The sequence below is a fragment of the Saimiri boliviensis genome, chromosome 8, assembly GCF_048565385.1.
Source record: "Saimiri boliviensis isolate mSaiBol1 chromosome 8, mSaiBol1.pri, whole genome shotgun sequence".
NCBI classification, from domain to species: domain Eukaryota; kingdom Metazoa; phylum Chordata; class Mammalia; order Primates; family Cebidae; genus Saimiri; species Saimiri boliviensis.
The window spans coordinates 72729770-72740422 of record NC_133456.1 but is presented as its reverse complement, the minus strand read 5'-3'; the positions used below and the strand labels follow the sequence as shown (position 1 = coordinate 72740422).

General features: G+C 46.4%; 1 protein-coding gene across 1 annotated transcript; it reads right to left on the bottom strand.

The window, feature by feature from the left end:
• Positions 1 to 8059: 8059 nt before the first annotated feature.
• LOC120367579 (small ribosomal subunit protein uS14) lies at positions 8060 to 8343 on the bottom strand. Its single transcript, XM_039478781.2, has one exon. The coding sequence runs from the start codon at positions 8328 to 8330 to the stop codon at positions 8160 to 8162; it is 171 nt and encodes a 56-aa protein (XP_039334715.1). The 5' UTR covers positions 8331 to 8343; the 3' UTR covers positions 8060 to 8159.
• Positions 8344 to 10653: the final 2310 nt, after the last annotated feature.

Below are 10653 nucleotides of genomic sequence, written 5' to 3'. Positions count from 1 at the left end.
GCTCTACTAAAAATACAAAATTAGCTGGGCGTGTTGGCACATGCCTGTAATCCCAGCTACTTGGGAGGCTGAAGCAGAAAACTGCTTGAACCTGGGAGGTGGAGGTTGCAGTGAGCTGAGATCGTGCCACTGCATTCCAGCCTGGGAGACAGATGGAGACTCTGTCTCAAAAAAAAAAAAGTTTGTTAAATGCATAGCTGAAGCCTTACCCAAAGAAAAAACTACGGCCGGGCACGGTGGCTCATGACCGTAATCCCAGCACTTTGGGAGGCCGAGGCGGGTGAATCACAAGGTCAGAAGTTCGAGACCAGCCTGGCCAATATGGTGAAACTCCGTTTCTACTTATAATACAAAAATTAGCTGAGCGTGGTGGTGAGTGCCTGTAGTCCCAGCTACTCGGGAGGCTGAAGAAGGAGAATTGCTTGAACTGGGGAGTCAGAGGTTGCAGTGAGCCGAGATCGTGCCACTGCATTCCAGCCTGGGCAATAGAGCGAGACTCCAACTAAAAAAAAAAAAAAAGAAAAAGAAAAAACTACAAAAACAAAAGCACTAAAAGAGTTGCATGATGTCAGGCAAGTTACATGCTCTCTGAGCCTCTTGGAAAGTCATTTCTACCTCCTCGGGGTGTTGTGAAATAACACCTGAAGCCAGCCAGGCAGAAGTTATCAGGAGCCCTGCTCTGCCAACTCAGCCTATACTGGTAACCCCTCCCCCATTTCCCATTCTTTTCCTGATGTCATTTATTTATCTTCTTTATTGTCAGTCTCTTCCCTCTCCCTGTGGTGTGAGCTCCATGAGGATAGGATTTCTATTAGTTTGGTTCATTGCTGTATCCTCAGCACTCAGAATAGTGTCTAGCACATAGTAGGTGCTCAACAAATATTATTATTGTTGTTATTTTTTGAGATGGAGTCTAAAAGGCTAGAGTGCAGTGGAGAGATCGCGGCTCACTGCAACCTCCACCTCCCAGGTTGAAGTGATTCTTGTGCCTCTAGTCTCCCAAGTAGCTTGGATTACAGGCATGTGCCACCACACCTGGCTAATTTTTGTATTTTTAGTAGAGATGGCGTTTTGCCATGTTGGCCAGGCCAGTCTCGAACTCCTAACCTCAGGTGATCCACCTGCCTCAGCCTCCCAAAGTGCTGGGATTACAGGTGTGAGCCACCGCACCTGGCTCAATAAATACTTAATAGAGAATGGCATGTGTTAGCCTTTTTTTTTTTTTTTTTTTAAACTAATCCTTTTCCTCTATACTAATAATGTGAGTTACTTTTCTGGTACATATTTGTAGTCATTTATGATAAATTTTTTTCTATTAAATTCTATTTCTAACATAAAGATATATACTCTGAATTCATTCTGATTTGGAAACGCAGTCTCATTTCTGGGAGTGTTAGCCGGGGTTCTCTGTAAGCAGAGTGAGGGCTGGAGCAGGGATCCTGGCATGTTTGGGACCGGTTACGTGGGTTTGCTGGGTATGCAGGCTGCAGCGGAGAAGCAGCGCCTGGCACAGCCTCAACTGAGCCCTGCTGCTCCCACTCAGAACTCAACTCTTAAATGTTCCAGAGGTGGAAGAGCAGGGCGTCCATCGCGTGGCTGAACTGCACCCACAGCTCCACTAGCTGGGTCTTTGTCCGTCCTGAACCCCCATCTAGCTCGGTCTCTCCGGGTCTCACCTCCTTCCCTAACTCCCCCGGCTCCTTTGGGCCTGTGGAGAGGACAGAGACTCAGTCATGAAGTGGGAAGGCGACAGGATTAGAGAAGCGTGAGGCCAGTGAGAAGGGCGAGTACGGGCAGTGCTGACTTCCCTCACCGGGCAGGTGGGTGGGGGTGAGACCCAGGCCCTCATTTCCCTTCTGGGGCGCAGTGGGACAGCATCTCCCTGGGCTGGTGCAGGGCAGCAGCAGGGAGTGGAGTCACTGAGGCATGGGTGGGGGCTGGGTGGTGGCCATGTGCAGCGGGTGGGTGATGAAGGTGGTCTCCAGCAGGCTGACCGCTATTAGGGACAGACAAAGTAGACACCTGGGGTGGAGGTGAGGCGCGGGCTTGAGGCAGGTCAGCCCATGTCCCTATTTCACACAGGGCCCTCTCCAAGATGCCCTTCTGCCTCAGTAGCCCCAGTGGCCCCAGGACTTCTCTTTCTTTTTCTGTTTTCCAACTGTCGGCGGAGCTGGACTGCTGAGGGCTGCTACTGGCAGGGAGCAGTGTATTCACCCGGAGCAGGAAGATGCTGCAGCCCAGCCGAAGGGTGGCCTTGAATGGGGCACGAGTCCCACTTTCTGCTGGTAGGTAGAAACTGAGGGCGTCGATGGCAACCAGAAAGTCCCTGAGGGGCAGCAGCAGTGGCTTAGGCTTGTAATCCCAGCACTTTGGGAGGCTGATCTGGGAGGATCTCTTGAAGCCAGGAGTTCGAGGTTACAGTGAGCTGTGATTGTGCCACAAGAGCAGTGGGGGCCTTCCTGGGCCCCCAAGAGTACAGGGATGCCTAGGTCTGTGCCATGGTTTGGGAGACTGCAGCTGCGCCAGGGAGGGTGGGGCTCCTGCATGCTCAGTGGACGGTGCAGCCGGGCTGTGCCTCCCTGCTGCAGGCGGGCATGATGGCAGTGGCGCTCCAGACGGGTCACTGCTGCCGTCACTCCTAGGCTCAACTCCCACCTTACCATGCACACATCCCCAGTCAGCAAACACCCTACTGTTCCATTTATGTATTTATTTTTTATTTTTACTTATTTATTTATTTTTTAGAGATGGGGTTTCACCATGTTGGCGAGGATGGTCTCAATCTTTTGACCTCGTGATCCACCCGCCTCAGCCTCCCGAAGTGCTGGGATTACAGGCGTGAGCCACCACGCCTGGCCGCTTTTATGTGTTTAAATAAATGAGTTTGCCTTTTTTTTTTTTAATAATAAGAAAACGAATAAAGAAGAAGAAGAAAGAGGAAGAGGGAGAGAGAATGGGGGTATTGCTTTATTGCCCAGGCTAGAATGCAGTCTAAATATGGGTATGCCTGTAATTGTCCTTAATAATGGAGACATGAAAGAAAATGAGGGAAGAGAATAACAAACAAGGAGCCAACCAACATTTCATTTAAACTTCTAAGTTGATATGATGTGGTACTGATAAGAGTGTATATTTTGTGTATTTAAAGTGGAGAGTTCTATAAATGTTAATTACGTTTACTTGTTCCAGATCTGAGTTCAAGTCCTGGATATCGTTGTTAATTTTCTGTCTCATTGATCTGTCTAATATTAATGTTGAAGTCTCCCACTATTATTGTGTGGGAGTCTAAGTCTCTTTATTAGTCTTGCATGTCTGGGTATTCCTGTATAGGGTGTGTATATATTTAAGATCTTTAGCTCTTCTTGTTGCATTGATCCTTTTATCATTATATAATGTCCTTCTTTGCTTCTTTTGATCTTTGTTGCTTTAACGACTATTTTATCAGAGGCAAAAATGGTAACTTCTGCTTTTTATTTATTTATTTTAACTCTCTGTTTGGTTGGTAAATCTTTCTCCATCCCTTGTTTTGAGTCTTTGTGTATCCTTGAATGTGAGATGGGTCTGGATGCAGCATACCGATGGGTTTTAGTTTTTCATCCAAATTGCCTGTCTGTCTTTGGATTGGGGGATTTAGTCAATTTAAATTTAGAATTAATAATGATATATGTGAGTTTAATACTGCCATTTAATATTAGCTGGCTATTTTGCCCATTAGTTGATGTAAATTCTTCATTATATTGATGCTCTTTACTTTTTGGTATTTTTTAGAAAGGCTGATAAACTGTTCCTTTCTATGTGTAGTGGTTCTTTCAGAAGCTCTTGTAAAGCAGGCCTGGTGGTGATGAAATCTCTGAGTGCTTGCTTGTTCACAAAAAACTTTATTTTTCCTTCACTTATGAAGCTTAGTTTGGCTGGATGTGAAATTCTTGGTTGAAAGTTCTTTTCTTTAAGGATGTTGAATATTGGTCCCCACTCTCTTCTGGCTTGTAGGGTTTCTGCTGAGAGATCTGCTGTAAGTCTGATAGGCTTCCCTTTGTGGGTAACCTGACCTTTCTTTCTGGCTGCCTTTAGTATTTTCTCCTTCATTTCAACCCTGGTGAATCTGACGATTATGTGCCTTGGAGTTGCTCTTCTTGAGGAATATCTTTGTGGTGTTCTCTGTATTACCTGGCGTTGAATATTATCCTGCCCTACTAGGTTGGGAAAATTTTCCTGAATAATATCCTGAAGCGTATTTTCCAGCTTGGATTCATTCTCTTCGTCACATTCAGGTACACCTATCAAGCATAGATTAGGTCTTTTCACATAGTCCCATATTTCTTGGAGACTTTGCTCGTTCCTTTTTATCCTTTTTTCTCTAATCTTGTCTTCTTATTTTATTTCATTGAGTTGGTCTTCAACCTCTGATATCCTTTCTTCTGCTTGATCAATTCGTCTGTTAAAACTTGTGCATACTTCACGTAGTTCTCGTATTGTGTTTTTCAGCTCCATCAATTCACTTATATTCCTCTCTAAATTGTGTATTCTTGTTAACATTTTGTCAAACCTTTTTTCAAAGTTCTTAGTTTCTTTGGATTGGGTTAGAACAAGTTCTTTTAATTCACAGAAGTTTCTCATTATCCACATTTTGAAGCCTACTTCTGTAATTGGAACACACTCGTTCTCCATCAAGCCTTGTTCCGTTGCTGATGAGGAACTGGGATCCCCTGCTGAGGCAGAGGCGTTCTGATCTTGGGTATTCTCAGCCTTTTTTGGCTGTTTTCTTCCCTTCGTTGTAGATTTATCCATCTGTGGTCTTTACAATTACCGTCTTTGTAATTGGGTTTCTGAGTGGACGTCCAACTTATTGATTCTCAGCGCCGAAATCTGAGCAACCCACTGCGCTGACTAAATCAGCGGCGTTAAGATTGATGGTGCTTTTCTGACTCTGCACCAAGAACCGACGCTCCAAGGCGCCGGCAAAACTGCCTCGCCGGTCACAAGAGTTGCGCTGGTGACCGACCCGTGGGGCTCCTCCGCTGGGAATCTCCTGGTGCGTGAGCAACAAGAATTCATGTGAAGGTGTGGCGTCCTCTCGTTCTTTGCGCTTTCACTGGGAGCTACAATCCCGAGCTGCTAGTGATCAGCCATCTTGGATCTCTCTCTTTTTATTTTTTTGAGACAGAATTGTGCTCTGTCACCCAGGCTGGACTGCAGTGACACAACCACAGCTGACTGTCACCTCAAACTCCTAGGCTCAAGCGATCCTCTCATCTCAGCCTCCTGAGTAGCTGGGACTACAGGCGTGCACCGCCACACTCGGTTAATTTTAATTTTTAAAACAGAGATGAGATCATGCTGTGTGCCCAGGCTGAACGCAAACTCCTGGTCTTCAGTGCTCTCACCTCAGCCTCCCAAAGTGCTGGGATGCCAGGTATCAACCACTGTGCTCAGCCCCTCATCTCCTTCTAAATTCTGGCTTCTTTTCTCTCCCTGGTGATAACTGCCTCCCCTTTGCTAGCTAACAAAATCTTACTGGCCTTTCACTTCCCGCTTTGGGGAAATCTTAAACTGGACTCTGGATAGATTGGGGCCCTGAGCTTACTTCAGGACCTCTTTTGCCCTGTCTTTTCTGTCTGTGTCTTTCAAAGTTGATTGGCAGCCTCGGAAGCTGTCTGTCATCAACCCTGGCCCCATTCTGATTGTATATATTTATTCCCTTGGGCACTGTCAATTTCAATAAATGGGATTTTGCAAGAAAAGCCAGGAAAAAAAGGGTAGGAGAAAGAGAGTAGAGGAAGAAACGGAATCTCACATACCCTGTGTAACCACGGAAATGACGACAGCACTAAAGGTGCGCATCTTGTCCAAAATAAATAAAATTCCCATGCGGGATCATTCATGGCACGAAACCAGGACCTAAGTGGTCCCAAGTGACAGTTTGCCTTTTCCATCACCAGTCACAAAAGAAGGGCAGGTGAGAAAAATACAGGTTGCATGGAAAATGCAGGTGAAAGACAGGGCTGGAGCCCACTGGGAATGCGTTTTTTGGTAACGTACTTCCACAAGGGCAGGACTCAAGGATGAATGTTCCCTGCAGGAATATTACTGCAGCATCCGGATTCGTGTTTCCCCACCACGTAGGATGGACACCTAACTTGCACAGCATTCACTCGGGGGATTCACTGCTCATCCCTGAAACGGGCAATGTTGGGTTGACCATGTAAAGAGTCTTCATTCCTTATTAGAAGCCATGGATCCTAGTTCCATGTCATAAGGCAAAAATAATAATAATAATAATAATAATAATAATAATAATAATAAAGCCATGGAAAGGATGCAGGGACCGGGTCTTGCCACTTCCAGTATGGCAGACAGGGTGAAGGAGATGTTGACATGAGCTGGGAGGCTGTAGCTGATGACTGGACAGAAGGCTTTCTGGTTAAATACGGCCTGGAAGGCAGCAGGGTCCACCCCCTGCCGGTGAAAGTCTGAGCAATTGATGGTGAAAGTACCGGTCCTTCCTGTGGAGAGCTGAGACCTTCTGCGTTTCCTAAATGAGAGAGATACCAGGGCTGGGGCCTGAGAGCCTCCCTGCAGAGAAAAACAGTGTGAACTCTGGGAGAGGCAAGCGAGCCCCTCCTTCCTGGGCCAAGACTCCCTTCTTGCCAGGGGTGGGAGGATGGGCTGGGCTGGTAGGCAAATGGTGGAAGCCGATGTGGCGAGCTGAGTCAGGGCTCGACCTTCCTTCCTGTGTTTCTGCTCCCATGTAAGCCTACCTAAATTTGCATGCAGGCAGCTAGCCCCTCCAGGAAGTCTATTCTGTCCATACAACCATAAGGTTTTGGCCTTTATCTGACCTTTTTTTTTTCTCTCTCTCTGGATCTATTGTGAATCTTCCTTTTAGTCACTGAACATTTCCCTAACGTGCTTTCCCTCCATTTTTCCCTCTTATTCTCAGGTTTTCCTGACTCCTGAAAATCTAGAGAGAGGTAAACACGAGTGTGACATAAAATATGTGGGGAACGAAGGGACGCTGTATTCAGTGTGAGCTGATCGACTACTTCCTGTGTGTTCAGCTCGCTGCCCTTCTCAGCTTCCTCTAGGATCTGTGGGTGCCATTTTTATCACCACCTTGAGAAGATCTCCTGGATCAGCCATCCACCATGCAGTTGGTGAAGCCACACATTGAAGTGAAAAGTCCACCTCACCCACACTCCACCCCTGGTTACTCCTGGAACTATAGCCCAGAAAGTCCTTTCCCATGCCTCTTCCACGCTCTTTCCCCGCCACGTGATTCAAGAGGTTCATCTCCAAACTGGAGAGAAACATCTCCCGGGGAAGTGAGTGTTCTTTTCCTCCACATCACCACCTCCTCAAGATTTCCCAAGCAACACCAGAAAGGAGTTAAATGATTGTCAACAGGACGTGAGCTACTCGGTTCTGGTAACTCCAGCTTGGTAGAAAGGGACAGCTGGACGTTACGTAAGTGTGGAATTGGAGAGTGGTAAAGTGAAGGGACAGGCGATGCCGCAGATGCCTTCGTGGGCAAATGAGAGCCGGGCTGTATGTACTGCAGTGAAATTGATGTTTCATCTGCAACTAAAAGGAAGCCAAAACCGATCCGACAGAGAATTTGAACCTGTCTGTTTTGGATTTTCTGCAGCTCTGGAGAATAAGTTTTCTGGATGTTGCCCTAAAAGATTTCTCCCTCTTCCTCTGTGTTTGTCCTATCTTACCTAGAAGCAGAAAGGCTGACAGTGAGGTAGAAACACCCCTAGGCCAGCAGGCCACCTTCCCCTCTCCTCCTCTCCTGCGCTCTTCCCTGAAGACTCACGAGGATCCCCCACACCCTTGAGCTTGAAGGAGCTCGGCCCGCCGGCTGGTGGCTGGTTTTGAATCCTCCTCATGTCAGGTGATCACTCCCTGTGCAAGGCTGTGGCCAGACAGGTCCCAGCAGTGCCCTGCCACGCCCCTGCCCAGCTGCTCCTTCTGGGCTCCAGGCAGGCCGGAAGCTGGTCTAAGAGCAGGGGAGACGACCCTGTTTGGCCCTCCTGTCTAGATGAATGCTTTTTTTTTTTTTTTTTTTTTTTTTTTTTTTTTATGTTTACTTTATGTACAAAGAACTATCATGGTTTTTCATGTCTTTTTCGTGTCTTGGATAATCCTTTGAAGATCATTTAGTCCAACTTAATGAAACCTATATCCTTCGCGTACTGACGGAAACACTGGCGGCACATATTGAGACCATATTTCCGGATCAAACCATGCCGGTTTGAACATACGCGACAAGAGCGAGAGCCCTGGCCGAATTTTCGCGGGTGGCTCCAGTACAGCTGCTGGTGACCCATCTCGCTCTCAGAAAGGCAACGTAAAAAGCTTTTGTTTTTTTTTTTTTTAAGACAGAGTCTTGTTCTGTTGCCTAGGATGGAGTGCAATGGCGCGATCTTGGCTCACTGCAGCCTCCACCTCCTGGGTTTTCAAGCAATTCTTCTGCCTCAGCCTTCCAAGTAGCTGGGATTGTAGGCATCTACCACTATACCTGGCTAATGTTTTGTACTTTTAGTAGAGACAGTATTTCGTCCTGTTGGCCAGGCTGGTCTCAAACTCCCGACCTCAGGTGATCCACCCACTTCGGCCGCCCAAAGTGCTGGGATGACAGGCGTGAGCCACTGCCCCTGGCCTAGATGAGTGGTTTTAAACCTGTGTTCCAAGCACCTTTCAGAGAAAATGGGGGAGCTGGGGGATGGGACAGATGGGGCTGTTGATAAAGGCCTTGTCACATCTCTGTGGAACTGACTGCCTCAGGGAGAGGTCACGCACTGCCAGGAAAGGAATGGTTAAGCTGCCTCGTGGTGGGGACACCTGCTAACTTCATAAGGCAAGAACATGCAACAATTTTGTTGCAGACTAGAAACGTCTTATTTACTGTGGACATTTGGAATCGTCATCAATGCAGAGAAGGTAAGCTCCGTTTCATTCCGTAAACCTGGCTAACATCTGTCTCCACAGCTAGCACCGAAGCACGGATCTGCGTGGTTCCTTGTTTGCACTATTGCCATAGCCTCTCCATAAGGTGTTCTCTGTCTGATTTCTCCCCAGTTGAGTCTTTCATTTCATTCATTCTCCTAAAACAACTTTCCAGCTTACCCTTCTGGTCTAGTATCTCTAAAGCCTACAGCCCTGGGGCCACTAAGGAGTATGTGTGGGCAGAGAATGATTTGATGAACTTTTTGAAATACCTGCACGCAAGTGCTTCCTACTGAGAATGTGTGTGTGTGTGTGTGTGTGTGTGTTTAAAAGCTCTCCACCAGTCTGGCCAACATGATGAAACCCCATGTCTACTAAAAATATGAAAATTAGCTGGGTATGGTTGTGGGCACTTGTAAATCCCAGCTATTCAGGAGGCTGAGGCAGGAGAATCTCTTGAACCTGAGAGGCGGAGGTTGCAGTGAACTGAGATTTCGCCATTACACTCCAGCCTGGGCAACACAGTGAGATTCTGTTCCAGAAAAAAAAAATGTTCCCCAGATGGTTCTGATTTACACTTATCTCATGGAAAACCTGTCTGTATTGGAGGGAAGGGTGTGGATATGCTTAGGAAGGCCCTCAGAGAAGGCATCAAAAACGTTAGTAGTTTTGGGTAGAAATGAAAAACTTTTACTTTTCACTTTGTATTCATATAATGTTTAATTTTTTAACCATGGCACATTTTGAAAACAGCTTTACTGAGGTGTAATTGATATAAACTGTTTAAAGAGACAATTGGATAAGCTTTGACCTATGTATGCACCTGTGAAAGCATCCCCATGGTCAGGATAATGAACATATCCACCCTGCTCCCTGTAATCCTTCCCTCCTCCTCTTTCCTGCCTGGCTCTGACTGCCTAAGTAAGCGCGGATCTGTTTTCTGTCACTTTATATTACTTTTGCATTTCCTAGTATTTTATGTGTCCTTTCTTCTTTCCTTATATATTTATGTAAGCTATACATTTCTTTTGAAATATTTGCCTCTCACAAGTTTTGATAAGTACTAGTCTCAGTTCTAGAAATTAAAACCAGGCCGGACATGGTGGCTCATGCCCGTAATCCTAGCATTTTGGGAGGCTGAAGCAGGTGGATCACTTGAGGTCAGGAGTTCAAGACCAGTCTGGCCAATATGGTGAAACCTCGTCTCTACTAAAAATAACAAAAATTAACCAAGTGTGGTGATGGGCGCCTGTAATCCCAGCTGCTCGGGAGGCTGAAGCAGGAGAATTGCTTGAACCCAGGAGGCGGAGGTTGCAGTGAGCCAAGATCATGCCACTGCACTTTTAATTCAAAATGCAATTTTTATTTTTTCTTTGACCTGTGAGTCATTTATACATGTACTTATTAGTCTAAAAATATGGAAAAGGAAAGTTGTGTGTTTGTTTCTAGTTTAATTGCATTGTGATTGGAGAGGTAGCATATCAAAGTGGTTAAGTGTGTGAAATTCAAATGCCGGGCACCGTGGCTCACACCTGTAATCCCAGCACTTTCGGAAGCCAAGGCGGGCGGATCACCTGAGGTCAGGAGTTTGAGACCAGCCTGACCAACATGGAGAAACCTTGTCTCTACTAAAAATACAAAAACTTAGCCAGGCATTGTGGCATGTGCCCAAAATGCCAGCTACTCGGGAGGCTGAGGCAGGAG

What these genes read in the sequence shown, in the direction of transcription:
- LOC120367579 (XM_039478781.2), bottom strand. Translation starts at nt 8,330, where the DNA reads ATGGGTCACCAGCAGCTGTACTGGAGCCACCCGCGAAAATTCGGCCAG.